Consider the following 23,840-nt stretch of genomic DNA (forward strand, 5'->3'; position numbering starts at 1 on the left):
CTCGGGGGCAGGTGAGCGAGGGGCACCAGCGGGGGGGGTTACGCCCGCGTCTCCGCACATGAAACGGAGCTGCCGTGTTCACATGGAGGATGATGGTGGTGGTGGGGTCGACTTCCCCCCCTGCGCTCATTAGCGATCTTCAAACGGGACGGGTTGATTTACACAGCCCGCAGTGAGCGTGGTGCTGAGTGCGCTTTTTGCGCATTAACATCCGAGCCGGTGATTGTCTTGAAACGCTCGCTAAAGACGTCGTCTGACGTGTCCCCCACCATCCCATCCCCCCAGTGTCCGCAGACTTCACGTGTTGTACGAAAGCCACTTCGATCGAACACCAATTGATTGTTTTAGGCCGTTCCATTTTTTGTCGCAACGAATTCGGGGCTGTCGGCTTATGCGCTTGTGTATTGGTTGAACGATTTATCCGCGGTGGCCTTAGTATCCCTTGAAAGCATGCGCTTAGATCACCTGCTTAAGCGCGGCAATAAATATTCTAATTTGGAGTTTCATCGAACATTACAAAAAAACACATTCTTTATAAAAACGCATGATACAGACAGACCACTGAAATCCACATTGTGCACGGCCCTTTTGTAAAGCCACTGGTCGCGTCGGTTATTTGAACATTCTCCAATACGCTTCGCGACTTGCTGATGGCACACTGAATGTCGAAACCGGTCCACAGTTTTGCTTGTGTTGAACCAAAATCCTGCTGATAAAAGACGCACTCCCAGCGGGCCCGCGTGGACGATGCGATGTCTAAAAAATGCGTGTCTTGTCTTTTGTCGAGGGACAGACGTGGGAAGGAGGTAAAAATAACCAAAGAGTAAGGAGCTAAACGTTCTGCTTATTCATAGGTCGAGTCTGGCGGGGAACAGTGCTTGAAGCAAACCATCCGTATGTGAAGGGTGTGTAATCGTGTCTTTATACACGTATAGCACTTAATGTTTATTGGGCGGGGGGGGGAATATCAGTGACGACAAATGGTCCATTGTTAGTCACATCGCTCTTCTCGAGGCGCCGTAATACGTTCTGAATAAACGCTTAAGTACAGCGCTCCATTCATTAAGTGGATGGATACCACATCTGACTAAAACATAGCATCAATGAAGCGCTTGGGCGCAAGAGGCTAAATCAACTCAAAGTGTAGTTGGTGTGTGCACGTGGGGACGGCGAGCGGCGCATTGCGCCATGAACTCAGCCAGAGGCCTTCATCCAGCAGTGGATTAACAGTTCTGTAAATTATTACTTGTAATGATGAAAACTATGCACGTGCAAAGTTGTACATTTTAATCACAATACAGTACATTAAGTCGTAGCAATATTACCTTTCACAATATTTTAATGTGGCTAATAACATATCTACAACTGAGCTGTCTCTAGCATGGTACATGGGGTTGCGTTTTTTTCTGGTCAAATAAAAAAAGACAAAGATCCCCCATGTAGCCTATAGAAGACCGTTGGGGAAAGTGCTGTTGGCAAGCACCTATTTAAAGCCTGCTTTGTGTCCCCAGTGCTCACGTGCTCACGCACCGCACCAGCTGCAGCACTCATTTACGGCTGAGACGACCTAAGGAAGGCCCAGGACCGTTTCAAATATTCGCCACTGCTCTTGGTCGTGAGCGGGATAATCGAATTCGGGTAGCCGTGTTCACAGTACGCGCACAGGACGCGCACACAGCCACGTGTAGTTATTCGTCTTGCTGCATAAAGGGCCGTACGCGCGTTACTCATAAATTGAGTACAACAACAACAAAATCCCCCAACTTTTCAACGAATAATTAACCTCCTCTACGCGCCGCTTATTTGTTTCGGGAAACAAATAAAATATTTGACCAACTTCATTTAACCTGAACCTTGCGTGTGGGCGCGTTAATTGGGTCATCAAAGCACCGCGCTTGGCGCACTGGTAACGCGCAGCTTGAACGCCACGAATGATTACCCCGCATCGGCCCGCGGCAGCGTGAATTCACCATGGGGGGCAAGTGGGGGGGGGGGCAACGTTGGGAAGCGGGCGACGTCCTTTAAATTGGTGTCGTCACACGTGCATCCCCTTATCAGTTGTGCCAGACGGGTAGAGGAGGTGGTGGTGGGTTGGGTGGCAGCGCGCTGAACACTGTGGCATTGGTGTCAGGAGAGAGACTGTGTGCAATTCCAGGCTGGATGCAGTGGCTGTTGCCTCCGTGCTGAGTTTACTTTTGTAAAGAGTTGAACACCGCCAGGTTCAGCCCAGGGTGACATGTAACGCTCGGCTGTCATCGTAAGAATCATAATATTTATTTATCCTGGAGGAATCCGATGAGTTATGAAGACATCTGATGAGCTATAATGAGCTGCTGCAGTAGCAGCCGTGCCATCATGATCATCATCATCAGAGCACTGTTAGTATCATCATTATTGGCTGCAGCAGTACCACCATCATCGGCAGCGTTATCATCGGCAGCGTCACCACGCATCATCATCCACCATTATACATTTTCCATCGCTATTCATCTATATTTTTTTCATCTTGTCATTTTCGTGAGTCGTCCTCATGCTTTTTACATTGTTGAAATCAAAGTCTATATAATTGTATGATTTATTAAAAAAAAACCAAGCCAAAATAAGTAAGCTAATTATCAGCTTTAATCTCAATCTCAATATTTGGCGCAAAGCAGAGGTTATGTTTGTCCCAAAACAAAACGAACATTCATTTCTTACTGATAAAATAAATTATATCTCCATGTTTAAAAGTACGACAATTAATTTATTCTGACTTCATGGCTTGTTATCCTGACTTCCTGGATCTTGTTCTGGTTATGTTTGATGTAGTTTTCAACAAATCGTCGTATCTGATTGCTAACTTTTATTGACAGGCGAGCTGAATCAATAACTATTTGGGTTAGTGTTAAATTTGTGTGTGGCACATGTGACAATTTGTTTGGCTATGTCAGGTGGTGGATGGCCTTCACGACGCAGATTTGGTAAGATAATTTCGTGGCCTAAGACAAATATATAGAAAATCATGACATTGGTTTGCGAAAGCCGATTGTGTTAACAGTGTTTGAGACTAGGCTCTAAAGGAAGCTATCTCTGGTGTGGACCAATCAGTTTTAAAGACAATGCATATAATATCAGAGCATGTTTTTTTTTGCATGTTCACCACAAGTATATGTGGTGAATGCAGACATGATTCCTTGCAAACGGTTTCTGTTTGGTGTTTTAACATCTTAATACCTGTTTTTATTGCCAGAAAGGGTAAAGCCTATTCTTATATTTTTATTCTGGCAAAGGAGGTCCCATGATGATAAGACAGTGTTTCGATTTAAAGCTTTCGTGACTGCAGGGATTCATCTTCTTGGTTCTTTCGGTAAAGTCACGTAGAAGGGAAGTAATAAAATAATAAAAATAAAACATTATGTATTTTATTATAATAATAAAAATAAAACATAATAATGTATTTTATTATGTTATATTTATATTATTTTATTATTTCCCTTCTACGTGACTTTACCGAAAGAACCAAGAAGATAAGACAGTGTTGTTCACGGGTTTGAGTTTTTAAGTTTAGTAATATGATACGTTACGCTTAATAGAAATGAAAACAAGTTAATTTGAATAGCAGTTAAGATTTCAATTAAACTTTCTCTTCTCCCCATTATCTGGAGGTTCTGGTGGCCACTTGCAGAGTAGACTTTGACATTTCGCGCAACATTTCCACTGTCAGTAAAATGTAAGCTTGTTACGATATAAGATTTTGTAAAAACGTAAAAAAAATGCGGTGCAAGGTACATTTTCACACTGATCAATCACCCTAAAGTTAAAATGCAGTTATAATACAGTTGAATTGTATAATATTCGCACAATTAGTTTTTAAACCATTACACTAAGCATTTAAGTCAACTCGTGTGCAGATTCTCGATGGATAGTTTCCTCGCAGGAATGTGGAACAGAGTGTCGACTTGTGGAGGCTGTGTTGAATGATGACGAATATTCATAATCGTCACGTATGGCTCTTGGCCAATCCACTTCTGGATCAAGGTCTCCTCCTCACCCCCTATTGGTCACTGAGGCTGTGTTGACTGAACACAACACTGGCCAGCGTGGGTTGGTAAAGAGGGAGGATCCAAGACTGGTTCAGACATCACTCACCACTGATTTTAGCCGTGGGCGGGATTCAAACTCGGGTCGTATGGTTCATGGCACGGTTGTGTGCTAACCGTTTTGCCACCGCCCGCCCGCTCCCCTAATGAACAACGTTTAAAGTAAAAAGATATTAAGTTCAAGTTCATTTATTAGGTATAGCCCTGTGAGCCATTCGGCTCTTGAATCGGGTGCAACCGCAACAAACAAAAAACAAAAACATGAACATAAGCGTCGGCATGGTGGCATCAACAGCTTTGGCCATGATACGATCTCGAAAAGTTTAATCGGATTATGTAATAGCCAGCCTGCATTGTCTGGTCATGCCGTGCGAGCGAGCGGCGTGTGGCGCTGTCCGAGGAGAGGGGATCGACGCCGCTCACCTCTGACTCCGCGCGACGAGTGACGGTGCTGACGGGCTGCGTCCGCACAGTCTGGGTCGAGATGCCCCTGCCGCCGATGGAGAGATTGCCGACATGGATTGTTGTTGTTCAAGCGTTCTGAAAAGCTGTCAGCCTGAAGCGAGCGCCGCGAAATTAAATTTCGCAACGAACAAAAAAAATGCTTAGCTCTCAGCAGTCTGCGGCAGCCACCTATGACCACGTGTGTCACCTTCCCCCCCCCACCCCCTTCACCTGCATAGCCGCGGCGGCGCGTGCATTGTTTTTAATTTTCCCACGCTCTTCTTTGTGCGTGCGCGTCTGCAGAGACGTGTTGGCGCTGCCCATCTTCAAGCAGGAGGAGAGCAACATGCCCAGCGAGCCGGACTCCAAGTCGCCGCCGCTCCAGTACGTGATGTGTGCGGCCAGTTCGCCGGCCGTGAAGCTGCACGAAGAGACGCTCACCTACCTCAACCAGGGTACGCGCTGCTGCTGCTGCTGCCCGCCGATTGACCGAACATTTCCTGCGTCGATGGTAGACTGGAGTAGGTGGTGTGTGACTGGCGGCCACGGGCACGCCGCCGAGAGGATGTGTGTACCAGCTGCGGAAGTGTTATTCCAGGTCGGCCTCCATCCCTGATTACACCCATCTTAAGGGAAGAGAGAAGCCAACCAAAAACGAATGGCCCATATCTTGTAGCTATTCAGGCCCTGGGTCCCAGGCTGTCTGAGACATTTCAACTTTCTATATGAAAAAAATATATTTTTTATAAAAAAAAAAACATTTAATCAACGAGCGTGCGGCAGCTAAATTGACTGTTGTATCACGGGACTGTGAGAGATGGCCTTCATCCAGCAGTGGATAGATCATGGCTAATGAAAAAGAATCGTGGCCAGCTGCTCCCGCATAGCACTCGACTGATGTCACTGCATCGATGTATTAGAGTGCCGTAATAATGCAATTGATTCTAACTTTAACATATTTAACATTTAAAGAAGCATCAGACGTACCTATCATTATTAGAGTTTTTAGTTTTGTTGGGTTGCATATTCCTTCCATGAACGCATATAGGCACTCGGCACAAGTAAGGCAACTGTCATATCTGTGTTTGTTGCCATATAATCTCAGTTTTTTCATGGGGTTGTTTGGCAAGATCCACGTGAAACGCTGAGCTAGAACCTTCTGTGTGACGTTGGCGTCCCTCAGTGTCCGATTTACAATTAACTTGTGCAACGTAAGTTACACACACAATGCTAATTGACCAGTCAGCCCCACCTCCTGATAACGCTGTTTGTCCACGGGGTTCCGAATGTTCAGATGCAATACAAGTGATGCAGCAGTAACCAGAGATGACCCATATTGATTTCGCTTTTAAAAAGCCTTATGTTCAGAGCAAAGGGTAGCATGAGACCAGTCCACGTTGTCATTACCTGAGCCTTTGTGCCGGACAAAGTTTTACGTGCTCTGTGCAATCCCAAAGGACACGACCCAACGATTTCAGGGCTTGAGTGTGGTCATGTTCAGTAGAGGTGGCGTTTTCCAGCACTAAAGTGCATTTTTCTGTCACAGTTTAGCAGCGCCATCAATATTACGGAGTCTGGCCAGACTGACATTTGTGCTGATTTCTGGCTCACGTGTAGACAGGTATTGGGTGCAGGGTGGTAATTAAGTCGAGTCTCAGTCCTTCTTCTCGCTGTCCTCCCCTGCAAACATGCATCAAATGCCACCTCCGTGAAGTGTTTCTAGTTTCACCGTCTCTCTCTCTCGCCCGTGCTGACAGCACAGCCTCTGGATATTGAATGCCTCTCGCGCTTTGACAGCAGATTAATAAAGCTACCTGTGATGATGTCGGTCACGGGTGTCCACGCAGTCTGCACCAGCATGTGGGCACTGCCTCGGCTGCACAGGTGGTGTACCGCGTGTGATTGTGTACGTTGTGCAAAAAAAACAACACGTGGAGTGGAATAAGTTGATGGATTCCACGACTAGAACGCAGAGAGCACCTGCATGAGCTCCGCAAGGGAAGGAGGACTCGATGGGCATGAGTGCACTTTACGAGCGCACGCTCTTAGATTTCATCGTTGGGCAATCCCGCTCGAGCGTAAAATGCTGGTACCACATAGCAACGACATCGTTAGGCACACGCTATCAGGAAGTAAAAATGATGCGTAGCGGTCGGTTAATAATTTATTTCTCTTGGCGTGTGTGTGTGATTTTTTTTTACGTTCCCCATTGCATTATGCTGCAACCACACGATGCCAACTGTGGCATCGGGTTTATGTCGTGAGTGAGATGCGCTCCCTGCGCCCCGGCGCACTCTCGCTCGTGTCGGTGGCCACGCGTCGCTTTGTTGCCGTCGGTGCCTCTCGCATATTTATTCCCAAAAGTTGGAAATCGCTCCATCTCGCGCGTCGCAGTGTTTCGGGGTTGTTAACATGGCAACCGATGCGGCCCAGTGGCGCCAGAACAGCCTGCCCTAGCAGCCGCGCTGACTTGGGTGAGCGCACCCCCGTTGTGCCTGGCTGCACGAATGAGGGATTGAACCATGGCACAGGTTTTGTTTGATCTTTGACCCGAATGACAGGGAGCACATAAATGGCAGAAGTTACATTATTGCCCGGGGTCGGCGACTTGCATTTTCTTTCCCCATGAGCAGCTATTCTGTGCCTCTTCTGTTGTCACATCCACTCTCCTCACATCTCGTTTCATAGCATCCTTCCCTCTCACCCTCGGTCTCCCTTTCCTCCTGCCACCCTGCACTGATGGCATCTCCATAGTTCTTCTAAACGCATCTTCTCTGTCTCATCTCAACACGTGCCCAAGCCATATTTTAATTCTTCTCGAAACTACTATGAATCCAACTGAGGTTCATGAAGTAAAAAAATGTAATAAAAAATATGAAGCAGGATTTATTATGTAATTTAACTTCTTTGCAACTTTGTTTTTAATGCCACATACCTATATCTCAGGCGATGTCACTGTGATATTTAACCCACAGTAATAACCAGTGACCTATGTTTCCTGCACCATTAAATCTGGACAGTACAATACAACGTAGATGAACATAGCATCTAAGTGCTACTGCACATCAAGACACCGTACGTAAACAGTGGGCAACCCCCATTAATACAGGCAATCCCAACGTGCTATGCATCAGATACTACGCTTGAAACAGATAACTGCACTGAGCCAAACGGCTGAGAAGCGGTGTTAAAACTCAACGTGAGTTTACGTTAACCACCGTCACTGCCAAGACATTTCGGAACGGTCTGTCCGCGGATGCTCAGCCCATAATACCAGTTCTCCCGCTGACGTTTTTTGACCCCTTAAAATTGTGGAAGAGCGAGCGATACCGTTCTGCCTTGTTTACGCTGTGCCATCTCTCCTGTTCCTTGCCGTGCCGTCCCTACACTTGCGTAGGGCAGTCGTACGAAGTGCGATTGCTGGACAACAGGAAGATCGGGGAGCTGGCTGAGCTCAATGGGAAGCTCGTGAAGGTAATGCTCGCAGCCACCGTCTCTCAAAAGGCACGCTGAAAACAAACCGGCAGATGCACGCCACCAGGACGCGCTGTTCTTGGGCCGCGTTTCCCACCCTCCACCCTTGCGAACCAACCACCCCCCACCGCTCCCTCCCTCCCCTATCCATCAGCCCTGGAACTGTGCCCGAGTTTGGCGTTGAACTAAAGTCCATCCTGTTTTATTTAAATATGAACGTCATTAACTGATTTGGCAACCTTTTCTTGATGGTAGCAAAGAATGCTGCACGATAACTTATGTCCCCATGTGTGATATCAGATAAGAGTAATGCATTGTGATGAATAATCCTCTTCCTTCTAATCACACCGGGTACATTGGCTACAATAACAAATAACAAAACATTGCGCTGGTTGAGAATTGCAGTCGCTGGCATCTGCTGCACCCTTCTGGATCGCTCGCAGCGAGCCCAGGACGTAAATCATGGCTCATCACACCTCCTCGCCGCCACCCGCTGTCTCCTCAGTGCGCAATCTGGGGTCTGACCGTCATCTATTATTTATACAAGAGCCTCCCACGCAGTACATCTCAATGTAGCCAGAACAAAGGAGTATCTGTGATACATTTTCAGGATGGAAGTGATTGCAGACCAGATGATAGAATGTTTAAAAAAATAATCTAGTATAGACATTATGCACAACGAATGAGAATAAAAACGAAAAGCTCGAATGTGCTTGAGATTGCCCTCTTTTTTTAATCCGCTTCAGAATCTAAATATTTATTCATACCGGAGGCATCCGATGCGCTACGAAGCTATTTTTCACAGATGTCCAGTAGGGGCGGGTAAGAAAGTTACAGCAACAATACCAAAACATGATAGTAGTACAAAGTACAACAAAGGTAAACAAATCACCCAAACACGTACAAATACCACTAGCCCATCCCCACAACACCACACTCCGGTGTGAGAGCAACCGCAGGACACTGCCCCAGTAGTGTGCACCCACCCCCAGGCATTTATCGGTGGCCTTGTATCTCACGGTTGGCGTTGCTGGGCGTGTGTGCTCATGTGCAGAGCATCGTGCGCGTCGTGTTCCACGACCGGCGGCTGCAGTACACGGAGCACCAGCAGCTGGAGGGTTGGCGCTGGAATCGCCCAGGAGACCGCATTCTTGACATTGGTAATTGCCACGGTTTTGGCAACTGTAGAACCGCCTTTACGTCAAAAAGCCGCCCACATTTCTTTTTTCGGGGCATAGGGGGTGGTGTCCCCACCCAAAAAAAAAATCGTTAACGTCATTTAAAAAATATTTATTTCAAATTGATTCAAAATATGGGTGGGGGGTTGGTGTGGCAGTTTTGTCTACCCCAATGAGATGTAAATTTCGGAATCTCCTTGACCGACTCGAGCCACTCCCACCGAGCGCTGCCATCCTTCGCCAATTCATTAATTTAGCAAAAGGGGTGAAAATAATTCCACACCTGGAGAAAAAAGGCCCAATTCCTTCTCACAGCAGCCCACCAAAAATCTGACCTGCCAGCCACCACTGGTGACCAATGGATCTCCAATTATCAGAATTAAGGCTTCACTTCTTTTAGCTCCCAAGGTGACAAATTCAAAAAAGAAATGCCATGCATATCTACCAAATCTCTTCGGAATCTCATACACGTTGACTGGGCCTGAAATTGCAAGTCAGCATTTGCTCTGCATGCCATTCAAAGAGCCCAGCAGTATTGCGCTGGTAAGCACTGCGGAACAAAAATGTGGCACGCTATCAATTTTTTTAATCTTTCCGCCGAATATCACCGCCTGAGATGCACGTGTTTCGAATAAGGGGGGTGCCCAGCCAGCATTGTGAAAAACTAACTTTTTAAAATTATTTTTTGAGGATTTTTGCAGCTAGAGAGAAAATATATCCACCCAACCCACCAGGGGTTCTAACAGCATCCTCCTGCAGTGGGATGTTATCAAGGATACCACACTTTGAGCATCTTTGTTAGAGAAGGTGGCAGGATGCAGAGCTGGCTGCCTGCTTCTGTATTACATGTGCACACTGGACCTAAAGAGGGTTGGTGTTAGAATTAGAGCAAGCCAAACCAACAAACACGTCACTCACGAACACGTCATTCTTGCACATCTTGGCAGTGTTGCCGTCTACTGCCTCCTTGGATTGGTTGACAAAACTGAACATTAAACTATAACATGCATCAAAACTATTGCCTTTTCATTATGCCATACGAAAGAAGAAGAATCTTTTTATATTTGCCCCCATCTTGTAGTGCAAGTCCATCACGAAGGCACTGTTTCACAGAGAGCCATGGTCAGCAGTTGCTTCACGGTAGGAAGCGCCGTTGCTATATTGCTTCATCCCAGTTAGGTAATTTACGTGTCATTTTCAAATGTGGACTATAACGTACACACACATGACCTGTTACAGGATCTGTAACATTCACTGTTGAAGCAGCAGACGGCACACATTTTTGGTGCACCCACACTATTAACCAGTGAATCTGTGCTAAAAACATGGTAATGTATCCCCAGCCCGTGCTGTGGCTGATAATTATTTTGTTAATTCGTTGCCGTATTTCTTCCGCACATGGTTAGACGTGCCGCTCTCCGTGGGGATTGTGGACCCACGCACGAACCCCACTCAGCTCAACACCGTCGAGTTCCTCTGGGACCCGACCAAGCGCTCATCCGCCTTCATCCAGGTAACACGGCCAGGGCAGTAGTGAGCTCGACCATTCGATAACTCTGAAATAATAATAATCATCGTAATACATACTATTTATAGCCCTTTGCCAATCCACCATGACAACCTTTACATGCCATGTCACTCGTGGGGATTGTTTGACCATGGTGGTCAGTGTGGGTTGGTGAAGGAAGGGAGCAGGTCCAGGAATGGTTGAGATATTATTCCCACGCCAACCAGTGTGGGAATGGAACTCCGGTCATAGAGTTGATAAGCGAAGTGTGCGGACTACTGTGTAAACGCTCCACTCCCCGGCAATTTACTACTATATTTACCCAAGAATGTCAGTGTATAATGTGCGTGACGTCACTCCACGTCGACCAGCTCCCCTCATTAATAATAATGAACAGGTTACGTCCTCCACATGGACACCCCTCATTAATTATCATGAGTGGGTGACGGCACTCCGAATGGACACCCCCCCCACATTAATGATAATTAGCGGCTGACGTCACTCCACAATGGGGGGGCGAGGCACCTCCTGCCTCCTCCTCAGCGTCAACTTACAACCCTCACTACAAAGACAGAACTCTCACGTCACGCGATCTCCGTAGCGCTGTTGAGACATTGAAGTAAAAAGGACGTCATGATGAACAAGGGGTTATAACCTTTCAATTTAATAAGTCTATGTCACTGCGGCCTTACAAATTTCACACGAATGGATGCAATGAATATATCACGTCGCGGTCTGCTCTTCACTTGCAAGTTTAAGATTTACTGCAATACACCCGTCCTTGGACGTGCAAAAGTCTAGTAATAATAATAATATATCTCATTCATACCGCGGTTTCTGTAAGACTACTGCAAGAATCTTTAAACTGTGCACATCCTTCATGTATCTTTGACACAACAATTTGTACAAATTAGCTTGGGCGGTACATTAATGTCACTCGTACGCTCTTATCACAAATCGTGCTCATATTTAAAATTCCTCACTGCAAATATTTATTAAAAAGTGCTGACTGAAAACCCAGACTGTGGAAGCAATTGCATGACTCAAGTCGTAATGTGATACTGGTTCGACAAATGTTAGCAACGAGTTCGGTCGTTTAGATAACTCCTTTAAGCGTTTGGCGATAAAAAAAACTGGCAAACACGGAAAACAAATAATCTGTCGGCTTTTCTCGATGTCACGTGACGTGACCTGCGTACAGGTGAACTGCATCAGCACGGAGTTCACGCCGCGCAAGCATGGCGGTGAGAAGGGGGTGCCCTTCCGAATCCAGTTCGATACGTTCAAGCAGGACGAGAGTGGGGAATACACAGAGCACCTGCACTCCGCCAGCTGCCAGGTCAAGGTCTTCAAGGTGAGGACACACCGAATCCTTAAGGCTGTGTGTGTGTGTGCTACCATAACAAAGATAGAGATCTCCCGTATAGCCTTAACATACTGTTGGGGCATGTGTCATTAACGAGGACCTATCAAGGCCGGCACGGCACACGATGTGGTGGGTGGCCAGCACCATGCCCGGCCGCCTTTGTCTCCCAAGTGATGATGTTTACACACGGCACCAGGAACTCATTTGAGGGTGAGTCGACCGAGGAGAGGCCCAGCACCAGTTCAGATAATCGTCACAGGTGTTGGCCGTGAGCAGGAATTGAACTTGGGTCGCCGGTTTCGTCGCACCACTGCTCTCCAAACAAAACACATTACACGAAAATAATAAGTTTAACCCTTTCTGAAAATAAAACAGGTGTTAAGATGTTAAAACACCAAACAGAAGCCAAGGAATCCTGTCTGCATTAACCACATATACTTGTGGTGAACACGCAAACAAAACATGCTCTCATAGTATATGATGCATTGTCTTTGAAACTGATTGGTCCTCACCAGAGACAGCTTTCTTTAGGGCCTAGTCTTAAAGTGTTCGACCAGAGAATGCCAAAAGGCGAACAGCACAAAGAGAATGTCACTATCAGGGCATTTCTAGCTCGGGGTGAGCAGCTACAATATGGGACCTGTTTTTAGACACACACATTACACACATACAGCCTCAACATAACGGGGTGTGGAAAAATCAGGAACCACACGTGTGAAGAGCAAACAGGGCTGAGACCCTGGCCGAGCGGTAATGCATTTGCCGCTTGTTACAGAGAGGTTCACGGTTTGAGCCCGGCTACCACCCTGGTTAATACTGCGGTTGAATAAAAACAAATGTTTCCGGCTGCTTCATAGTGGATGTTAAAGATCCTGTGCGATGTTATTCGAAAAGTGTGGCCATTGTGCACAGGGGTTATGGTCCAGCTTTGCTAAATATGAATTTTTTTTTGCAAATGACCTAATTGGACGTAACACACATTACAATATGGCCCCATGGTGGCAGACTTTGGTCACGTGCGAAACATAGCGCCTTTGTGATACCCTCTGTGCTATAAGAATGGCGCGAACACCTAATGTATCGAACTAATATAAATTTTAAGCAGTCACCTACACAAGCGTCTCAATCTGTGTCACATAGGATGCGTGAATGTTCCTCAACGCGTTCCACATTGACTGGAGCAGTGCTCTCAGCTCGTATTTTCACCTTTTGACATTTTATGTGTGGCTCATATGGTTTTTGACTTTTGCTGCACCCTCTCCACCAATACGTCTAAATTTGTGTTTATATTTTTTGAAAATACATTTGGGGGGAAACAAAACACACATGTAAGCATGTAAACATGTGTATGCATGCAAGAGATGTCAGTTATGATGAGCAATTGCATGTGTGCGAAGTGAATTATTTTCGTTATTGTCATCATTGCCATTTATTTATTATCGATGTCATCATCATAACAATAATACTCTTGACTTATAACGCATAATTCACACTCGCACAGCAATGCACAATACCATAGAAATCTCATAATATGAACCCATGAGAGTGGAGCATTATGAAATTAAAATATAACATGGTCTATAGCACAACAGAATTTTCGCACATTAATGGATGTCTTAAAATGAACCCAAAGTAATGCGTGTAATACCATTGGCACAAACGTTAGCCGTCGATGTTTATAAATGTTAGCAGTTGCGCGAACTCACACTTCCGTGTGGTTATTTCAACACTGTAATTTAATCCCCGAGGCTGTACAAAGCTCACATTGGTGAAATGCATCTAAAGCCCTGAGACTTTACATATCCCCGCAAGAGCATCACTCAGCTCAACTTGCTTATAGGAACTGTCATCGTGAGCATTTGTTGGGGTGCTCCTATGCAAGTTGTGTTTAAAAACCAACGCGCTCGATTAGGATTTGCAGAGACGTGAGTTGATCTGTCATACGGCCAAGAAATAACCAAAATCATGAGAACCGTGCCCATTTTTTTCCCGACTGATATTAATTTAACTGATACACTGCACACGAGAATGCACACACGCACACGCACCGAGCACACACGCGCTCACAGTGATAAGTGTTTCATCTGAATGTGCTCTTGTCGAACATGTCTGATAGAATGCTTGAAGCCCTCAATCAGAACCCTTGATTTATTTAATTTCTGCTCAGACGTACATTATTTCTCTCTCGAATATTGTGATAAGATGGCTTGGAAAGATTATGCAGTTCTTCTCTTTATTATTGTTATAACTTCTTTATGACCCAACAGGTCCACCGCCATCATTTGATCACTTACCCAGCCGGTTTTAGCCAGTTTGGGGCTGTTCTTGCCAGATGTCCTTCCGTTGTTGGCTATGGGTTCCCCACTTGTAAGGTACAGGCTCACTAGGCCTAGAAAAACAAATAACTTCTGATTGTCTTGCGATAGCTTTCACTTTTATTATTATTTATGTTGACGCTTCCCTCACCCCTGGGTCTCATTAATCTTTTTTCTGGAGGATCCTGTCAAGTTTTTTTTTGCAGTCGGGGAAAGCGATGTTTGCGATGCAGATTCCAGTTTGTAATTTGCGGGAATTTCAATATTTGCCAAGTTTGGACCATGACGTTGGCACACAAATTGGCCTACTTTAGCAAATTATGTTACGGCATTTTATAAAATCCCACTGTGAATCACACGGATCACTTTTTTTTTTACGGTGGATACATCCACAGCAATAACCAGGGTTTGTCACTGATTTATTTTGAAAAATCTAAAACTTATTCTTGTGTAGCGAGCGTACACAAATGGTTTAAAAATATATATTGTTTTGTTTAACTTCTCAAAGCACCTGGGGACAAATTTCGTTAAGTGACACTGATACTTGCAACAAGTGAACGGTGTGTGTGTTGCCCGTGGCAGTCAGATTGGGTACCTAAGGAACAATTTCTATTTTGATTTTGGTGACAGATGACGGTGGCTAACATTATAAGGACATGCAACTTCACAGACATAGTACAATTTGAACAACACTGCTATAATAACGATTTATAATTTGACAGCCCTTTGTCAATCCATTGCTGGATGGATTCCCACACATTTTGGTAAATGTGGATTATTATACTTCGCCAGACTGATACATTTTTGGTTGCTGAAGTGGGGGGTAGAGAGGGGAGGGGTAAGGTGTGAGGGGTTCCGTAGGATGAGTTCGTATATCACTTGCCATTGATGCTACTAGCTATGGCAGGGAATCGTATAAACCAGAATGCCATTCGATAACCACTGCACGACCACTGCCCTCTATTTATACAAGAAAGTAAATTGAATGCGCGTTACTTGTTTTATTTACATTCTTACTTGCCCGAGTGGATTTCGTGTTCTCTGCATCAGGTGATCATTTGCTTCGCTGAGGGTTTCTCGGAGACGTCTTTTTAGTGGCGAGGGAGAGGGTAACGCACAAAACGCTGATGTATGAAATGTGAAGCCAGTGATTGCAAGATAAGGCTTCGGTGGGGACGTTTCTCTCTGTGATCTTGTGAAGATAACCCGCGCAGTCTACACTTTAAACCGGGCTTCATGTACGGAATCCGTTTATGGTGTAAAATTATCCAGGGTCGCTTGGAGGCATGTAAAAACGCTGCAAGCCTCCAGTGTCGTTAGAGACTTCCTCTAAGGCCGCACATCCATGGCCTGCTATTTAAAAAGGATATTTCAAGCACATTTTTTTTTATTATGATTCCACCCTGCACAATTCTGTTGAGCTTGCAGGAATCACAGCTGAAAGGTCATGAGTTAATGGTCAAGAATGTGTTAGAAGGTACATGGTGGTGGTGGGCTCAGTGGGGGGGGGGTCTCAATGTTTACAACGAGTTTTAGTCATCACAGTTTTAGTATTGGTAATTTTACCAAGCTGACAATCAAGAAATATTGATGAAATACAAGACAATGAATGGAATGCGTTCGAGATGATGTCAACTGAGCAGATAGGAGTGATGAATTCGGCCAGTGTGTGGGTGCTAGGTGGATCATTGCATCGTGTAATCGTGAGAGATTGTGACGGATTAGGGAAGTCCTCATTCAGCGATGGATTGCCAAATGCCTGTCCATGTGAACTTTGAACTTTGAAAAAATGAACTTTGAACTTTCATGTAGTTCCATAAACGCAATTGCAATTTGTTGGCACACATTATTTCCATGCCAATCTCACATGATGTGTCTTCGAGGGTGGGCTAGTATGACACAACTAATTGCTGCCGAGCCTGATCATTTTCAAATTCGTGGCATTGTGCCGCTATGTAGAATCGTCAATAACGACAGTGTTGTCCCTACTTAGAAACCCCGGGTGCTGAGATTCACACTCAGACTCTCGTGTACTCGCCACACCAAACTGCCTTACCTGTGCAAGGAAACATTTTTGGCACACAAACGATGGTCATTGTCATTAAGCCTAAACGGTGCATGAGAAAAAATTTGTAATTTCCAATTGTAATCACCTAGAGATGCACTGCATGGGTGGTGCGGTATCAATAATAAATGATGATTATAATTGGTAAAATTATAATATTTTTTTTTATAAATAATTGATTATGATTATAATTGATCAAATAATACATTGCAACCTGAAGATAACTTTTTACAGTAAAGTCACTGCAATCAAAAAACACATAAACAGATGGCAGAATCGTAATTTTCAGATGTTGCAAAAGTAACGTCACAACTTCATTAAAACTCTGCGATGCTAGACGATGCTTTTTGGTTTAACACGTAGGCTTTCGCGACCAATATTATTCATAATATAGGTTTTTGGGTCAGATTGCGTTATTTATAAATGTGGCATAACTCTCCACCACCCGACACGGCCAAACAGTAAAAAATGTGTCACGTTTTTCAAAGGACAAAATAATTCACTTCTTTAGCCCACCGGTGTGTTGAAGAGAGAATCAACAGCATTTTAAAATTTGAGTAGTAAGACGTTTCGCTGGTAATTACAATCAGCTTCATTCAATTGAATAACAATTGAATGATTACCAATCTATATAATTACAATACCCTCCCCCTCTTTGCCTCGAATCACTGCACCAGATTGAATTAAATGATGACGTCACCCTACTGCTGCTCTATTTAAGACCGGGAGCAACAGGAGAGCTTCACCATTCTTACCCGATGAAGCTGATTGTAATTACCAGCGAAACGTCGTACTCAAATTTTTTTATGCTGTTGATTCTCTCTTCAACACACCGGTGGTCTAAAGAAGTGAATTATTTTGTCCTTTGAAAAACGTGACACAATTTTTACTGTTTGGCCGTGTCGGGTGGTGGAGGGTTACGACACATTTATAAATAACGTGATCTGACCCAAAACCTATATTATGAATTATGATGCTTTTTTGTTTAACGGGGGTCTCTGTATCTCGCATCACATCAAGGGGCAGTGTATTCCTTTTCGTATATTGTGGGCACTCACTTAAGTGGTTTATCGCTGCTCACAGGACAACTCTGTGTGTGTGTTTTTACTCCCCGCAGCCAAAGGGAGCCGACCGGAAACAGAAAACAGACCGGGAAAAGATGGAGAAGAGAACTCCACTCGAAAAAGAAAAATACCAGCCTTCGTTCGAGACCACCATTCTGACAGAGGTGAGCACAACGCAGTGTTATGAATTTCGCTTTCTCTCATCGCACAATAATCAGGCAAATGAACAATTCTTAGCATTTGGCTCTTAATCAGACAAATAAAATCAAACAATAATATGGGCATTCTAATGAATGTTGAGCTCGCATCGTTACATTCTTTCTTTCGCAGGTTCCCAAACTGCCTATATTTAACTGGAGCCGATTGAATCTCAAGATGAGATCTGCCTAGCCCCTGTTCCCGACACGGGTGTGTTAGTGTGTGTATGCACATGTGGGTTGTCTGTAAACACAGCCCGTAGCGTTGCGCAGTTGTTCGGGTGCAAGGTCACAAACCATGTCAGACACGCATCAGTTGAGTAACGCTTGCAAAAGTCGAAGCTTTAGCTCTTATGACATCCGTCCCAGGCCGCGAAGAACCCCTCTAAAGAAATGCATTGAAAAAGCTACGGATTCAATGTGGGGTGCTTGCGCGCGTGCTTGCGTGCATCTGTCCCGTTTCCCACAGTGCTCCCCGTGGCCCGACAACTCGTGCCTCAGCAACAGTCCCCCTGCAACGCCCAGCTTCTGCTCCAGCCAACAGAGCTACAGCCTCTCCGAAACGTGAGTCCAAAGAGCCTCCCTGCCACCCCCCCCCGCCACCCCCACATTGTGTTGCGTTTGACAGCTCTCCTTCTCACCAACGCCGAAATATGACACGAGCTAATTTTTATTTATATTGCACGGAAGCTGTTGTTGTGCTCGTACAGAGGGAGGGAAAAAATAAATGGAATACAAAAAGCAAAAGCTGGAGTTTACTTTTTGTTTTGTTTTCATTAGCTCTGGAAACTGCTCGTCGTCGTCACCCATTCACCAGGGAGATGGGCTGCTGCCGTTACCCACAGGAGAGGTGAGCCCTGGAAACTCGCACTGTGCACAACAAAGACAAAAATCGCCCGCATAGTCTTCACGGACTTTTTGAGCAAGTGTTGTTCGGGAGCACCTATGAAGGCCGGAAAGGCACATGAGGGCGTGGGTGGTCAGCAACACGCCCGACCGCCTTTGTTTCCCAAATGGCGATGTTTACCCACCACACCAGGTCCTCATTTGAGACTGAGTAGACTTAGAGGAGGCCCAGGACCCGTTCAGATAATTTCGGGAATCGAACTTGGGTCACCGGATTCGTAACCACTACACTACCGATTATCACAACACACACACACACGTGTGTATATATACATATAGCATGGTGCGGGCATGTGTTTCTTTCTTATTTGATGCTTGTTTTTGATTAAACTTCTTTGGACACAAAAAACAGCTGTTGTCTCCTGTTTGCAGATGTTAAACTTCTACTGCTCCTCCCCTTCTTCCCCAGCAACTCATTCCATCGGCCACCATTCAAGAGACCCAGCAATGGCTGCACAAGAACCGGTTTGCCAAGTTCTCTCGCCTCTTCAACAACTTTGCCGGTAACCCCTCTTCTTCAACGCTGCAAATGTAATTGTATTTCTTTGTAAATCCAGTATAAAAATAATATTTTTAATAAATTATGATTATTGATATATTTTATATCCAGGAAAGTGGCAGTATGGTGATGTATTGAATACATCTGTGAGTGTTATTGGGTGTTATTCTTTGAGTTTTATTTTCTCATGTGTGGCTGTCCTCCATGTTCTCTGGTTTTCCTCCGAGATGACAATCACTCATTAATAGAATCTGCCAAATATCCTAATGCAGGACCCTCTTTAAAATAAGAGTATTAAGACAATGTGAGGCTTTCCCAGAAAATGAAATGAAATTATTATTTTGTCAATTCAGTAGCTGTGAAAAAAATGGTGGCCACTTGCATTACACACCATGAAATGACATTTTCTCCAAGATGACGATACAATTCCTGAAAGTCCGTGAAGATGATTTATTTTCCTGCAGAAGGCAAATTGCCTGATATTTCCTGAGAAAATAGAATCTTTATTTTCACTCGGCTCATTAATATTTTTAGCCCTCGGGCCAGCATGCATGCAGTGGTGCCGAATTATATAATACCAGCACTCCCCAGTCTACACCCTATGTGGCCAACTGAGTTCACGGGAAAACGGGAGTTTATATTTAGGCTTTGTGAACAAGCCACGCCTGCTATGGGTAACGTGGGAAAAACGGTGTGAGACCACTTCACCACCGCCTGGATTCCGTCTCGGGCACAGCACGCTCAGGGTGTCTGCGCAGGGAACACAAGAAAACATTTATTTTAAAAAGCGGTACTCCTTGTCATCGCCTGCGTTGTTGCTGCCGACTGTGGACTTTAGGTGAAAAGGTCAGAGTTCTTTTTAGGAGGGTGCCGCATTATAATCTCTGTCCAATTCCATTAATGTTTGGCATGTGGGTGGAAACCAGAGTACTTGGAGAAATCCCACAACGCTGGACCTTAGATGAAAGGGTCAGAGTAAAAGTAAACCGCCTTGATATATTTCTTTCTTTCCATGTTCCCGTGCCCCCCCCCGCACACCACCACCTGCTCCACCGTGTGGCTGATGCCCTTTTGTCCCATTGCCTCCAGGTGCCGACCTGCTAAAGCTGTCAAGGGACGACCTCATTCAGATCTGCGGCCCTGCTGACGGAATTCGGCTCCACAACGCCCTCAAAGCGAGGTGTGGACGCCCCCCCCCCCCACCACTCACTAACCCCAACCAGCGCTCAGACGGCACCGCCGGCACGCGTTCCCTTTCGGAACCCTGTGGGTTTGGTGGACGGGTTTTTGTTTTGTTATTGTTGTTGTTGGTGGTGCTCCTTCCCACATGCATAGTTTGTACAAGTTCAGTGCCTTGTTGTCAATCTCCTGCTCGATGGGAGCCTCCATGCACCGCGAGGGTTGATGCGGTTGTTCGACCGTATCGCCGGTCGGTGTGGGTTGGTGAACGCAGGGAACGTGAATGTTGGAGCGTAGTACGGCACAGCAATGGATTTTTGCTGCACTGCCCTCTGTTGCCCGCAAAGTAGCTCATGCAGCCTGTAACACCCGCTATGAATGGCGATTGCCCATCCACGATGAGATGGGACACATTTCAGGTGAATTGATCGTAGGCAGTCTGTTGTTTTGGTTTCCCATAAATAAATCTAAACTTTATGCGCAGAGGAAGCAGCAGCCACAAAGTCACAGCTCGATAAAAATCAATTGAAATAAACACGGCGTGAAATATTGTAACGCTTCACGACCAATTTCATATTCACACTGGAAATGTGCGTTGTATGATATCAATCTCAAAAACCCACAAAATACAAACATCGCTGTTGAATGGCAAGTCTGACGAAGAGAACAACACTCCCACTTGCGCGTGCCCACACATACAAAGATGTTCTTACGCAGTCTGTGCAAGTGCAGGGATGTTGGAAAATTATCCATTTGCTAGTTGGTAAGGAACCTCCCGTTTCTTTTCACATCTTCACAGCTCTCCTTTCATGTGTCTCACGCGACAGGTCTGTGCGGCCACGGTTGACGATCTACGTTTGTCAGGAGTCTCAGCAAGGTGACTGATACATTTACATCCGTTTGCCAGTCCACTGGTGGACGCAGGCCTCTCCACATGTACACATGGTGATTGTTGGATCGTACTTCACCCCACTGATAAGTGTGGGTTGGTGAAGGGAGGTTCCCAGTACCGATTCAGATGTCACTCGCCACTGATGTTCATCACTGGCTGGGGGTTGAAATATTGAGCAATGTGCTAATCTCTGCACCATCGGTCCATACCAGGGAACTAATAACTGAGCATGCAATGCTAGTGTTGAGTGTTTCTATCTTATTGTAACACACAACAAATACTTAGCATTTAGAGATTAATCCTCAAACCCCCCTACTGGAATCAACGATTCAAAGGTTTAAGTTCCTTATTGTTGTCTCATTTGAAAAGTTTGTGTTCACCTAATTTGCATAGAATGTGAATAAGTTATGAATTACTAATAATTAAAATATGATTGTAAGCACAAGAATATTTTTAATGTATTAATCAATGCATAGATACACACCTAGGAAATACTGTAGTGTAAGTAAAGTAGTATACATGAATTGAAAGTCATTCAATTAAATGTGTTGCTTTGTTTATTGATGTGAATCTGAAATGTCCCGCATGGGAAAATTTTACATCCACGCATGATCTGGGTAGCGTTGTTCCCATAGTGGTATCTGAATCTGTCCGGGGCCTCCCCTAGGTTGACTGAGCCTTAAACGACTACCTTGTGCACGGGTATGAACACCGGCAGGGGGTCGACAAAGATTGGCGGGCGTGGTGCTGGTCACACCACCCCCTACTTAGTGCCATGCTGGTCCTAATAATCGACCCTTGTGAAAAGCAGTTGCCCCGGCAGTCTGTGAGGCTAAACGAAAGATCTTTATCCGTGTTCTTTTTTTCAAGCAGTGTACCATGCCATATACCTGGAGGAGCTCAATAGCCTGGAACTGACGGACAAAATTGCCACTCTCTTCACCATGGTGCCCCACCTCATCAGCAGCGTGTATCGGCAGGGACCCACGGGGATCCACGTCCTGGTTAGCAATCAGGTACGGATCGTGACGCGCACGCATGCACTCGTCTGTCCAGTCATGCTCACTCGTCCTGTTCGGTCACACGGGTGCACGCACTCAATGCCCCTTTGCTCAGCCCAGCCCCCATGCTTGGCCACACAGCGCAGACAGAAGCAGCAGCAGCTGCATTCCAAACATCAATTATCTCATTGATAAGGTGTCTCCACGCGGCATGGTGTACATCTGATTATTGGAACAGAGTGCAGGGCTTCTCTTGTGTTTCGGTAGTGTTGTGAAGGTTTTAAAAAGAACAGAATTTTGTGTTGAATGACAAGATTTTGTTATTGTGATTCTTTTGACTGGATTGCTATTTCAAGACGTTTTGTGAACGAAAACCATGTTTTGGGTATGAAGGCTTTCAAGTACTCAAGATTTGGAATGGATTGTCAAATGATAATATAATAATGAGCACTGACAAATCTAATGAGTGTTTTGTTAGCATTAATTATTGAACAAATTATTTTGCATCTTGGTGACGTCCCCTTCTGCAAGTTTGCATGTTTTATATGCAACCCACTATTCGTCTTTTGACTTTTATTTTATTTGTCACACGGATGATCACGTTTATCGAGTAACCCAGCTACTTTACAAGGGAGATTCGTCGTGCTGCGACGAATCTCCGCAGAGATTCAGTACAGGATCCTCAAGGAAAATTACCCAAATAACAAACTAGATATTTAATGTTCATGAATGAAACACACACGCTAATTCATTTTCCCAAGAAGTCAAGTGTTTCTGAAACAAGTAATATCGGATTTTTTTTCAAATGACATTCGTAATTGCGTTTATTGTTTTGGTCTCCCTTCGGTCACTGGTGCTCAGTGGGCCATTTCTGAACAATAATGGCTAATTCTAGATAATGGCTAACTGGAATCTTAATTTAGCACGTGAACGCAATAAAGGAATGATGGAAAAATGCACCATTAGGGAGATTTTTCGAAGCAAAGCGTTGCCTGGGCACGATTTTTCACTTTTTTGTGCCGTTTGCCAAGTGCGTGGTTTGAAGCCTCTGGCTCGGGTTAATAGTTCAGACGGAAGAACATTTTTATGAAAATGGTGCCTCCAGGCACTTTGTGGTTAATAAATGGCTGGTACTCATGCGTTACTCATGCTGTGAAGTTTAAAATGTATACATGTTCAATTTATAGAGATGTTGGTTATAAATGTAATAATGTTAACATAATTATATTATTCTTTTTAAACAGATGATTCAAAATTTCCAAGATGAGACCTGCTTTGCAATCGACATGGTAAAAGGTAAATTGATTTGTTTGTGTAACATGCAACATGATGAAATCGCGTTTCTTATATTTTTTGTGTGAAAAGTCAAAATGGTTTTCCACTCAGTTGCGTATGGGGTAACATCACCTCTCATTTACAGCCAGTGGAGGAAATTCCACTATCCTATGGCAGGGATAAATGTTTCCATGTGACATCCACTTTCCTCTTTATCAACCCCAAAGTGATGATGGGCTAAGCCAATGCCCCTCACCTATTTGTATTACACGCTTTTATTTAACTCACTCTGTCTGTTGTTGTATCCTCAAATCTTGTAACTCAATTTCAACCGTCTTCCCAATGTCGTATTGACTGCAAACTTGGTATAGCTATGTCATACTGATGACAATACTATAT

The 23,840-nt window shown here is 44.8% G+C and overlaps 1 protein-coding gene across 2 annotated transcripts in view; it reads left to right on the forward strand.

The window, feature by feature from the left end:
* TFCP2L1 (transcription factor CP2 like 1) overlaps positions 1 to 23,840 on the forward strand; it is a 29,284-nt gene that overhangs the window by 2,443 nt on the left and 3,001 nt on the right. The window contains exons 2-14 of one of the 2 annotated variants that reach the window (XM_078598099.1): positions 4,827 to 4,978; positions 7,921 to 7,997; positions 9,052 to 9,157; positions 10,582 to 10,688; positions 11,884 to 12,036; positions 17,546 to 17,656; positions 18,159 to 18,253; positions 18,470 to 18,539; positions 19,005 to 19,098; positions 20,184 to 20,274; positions 21,101 to 21,150; positions 22,039 to 22,181; positions 23,411 to 23,462. In XM_078598099.1, coding sequence (XP_078454225.1) covers positions 4,827 to 4,978; positions 7,921 to 7,997; positions 9,052 to 9,157; positions 10,582 to 10,688; positions 11,884 to 12,036; positions 17,546 to 17,656; positions 18,159 to 18,253; positions 18,470 to 18,539; positions 19,005 to 19,098; positions 20,184 to 20,274; positions 21,101 to 21,150; positions 22,039 to 22,181; positions 23,411 to 23,462 — 1,301 coding nt within the window. Of the gene's footprint in view, positions 1 to 4,826; positions 4,979 to 7,920; positions 7,998 to 9,051; positions 9,158 to 10,581; positions 10,689 to 11,883; positions 12,037 to 17,545; positions 17,657 to 18,158; positions 18,254 to 18,469; positions 18,540 to 19,004; positions 19,099 to 20,183; positions 20,275 to 21,100; positions 21,151 to 22,035; positions 22,182 to 23,410; positions 23,463 to 23,840 lie in introns of both variants that reach the window. The other variant, XM_078598098.1, reaches the window with a different exon arrangement.

Source organism: Lampetra planeri, chromosome 10 (assembly GCF_965212315.1).
Source record: "Lampetra planeri chromosome 10, kcLamPlan1.2.h2, whole genome shotgun sequence".
In the NCBI taxonomy this organism is placed as follows: domain Eukaryota; kingdom Metazoa; phylum Chordata; class Hyperoartia; order Petromyzontiformes; family Petromyzontidae; genus Lampetra; species Lampetra planeri.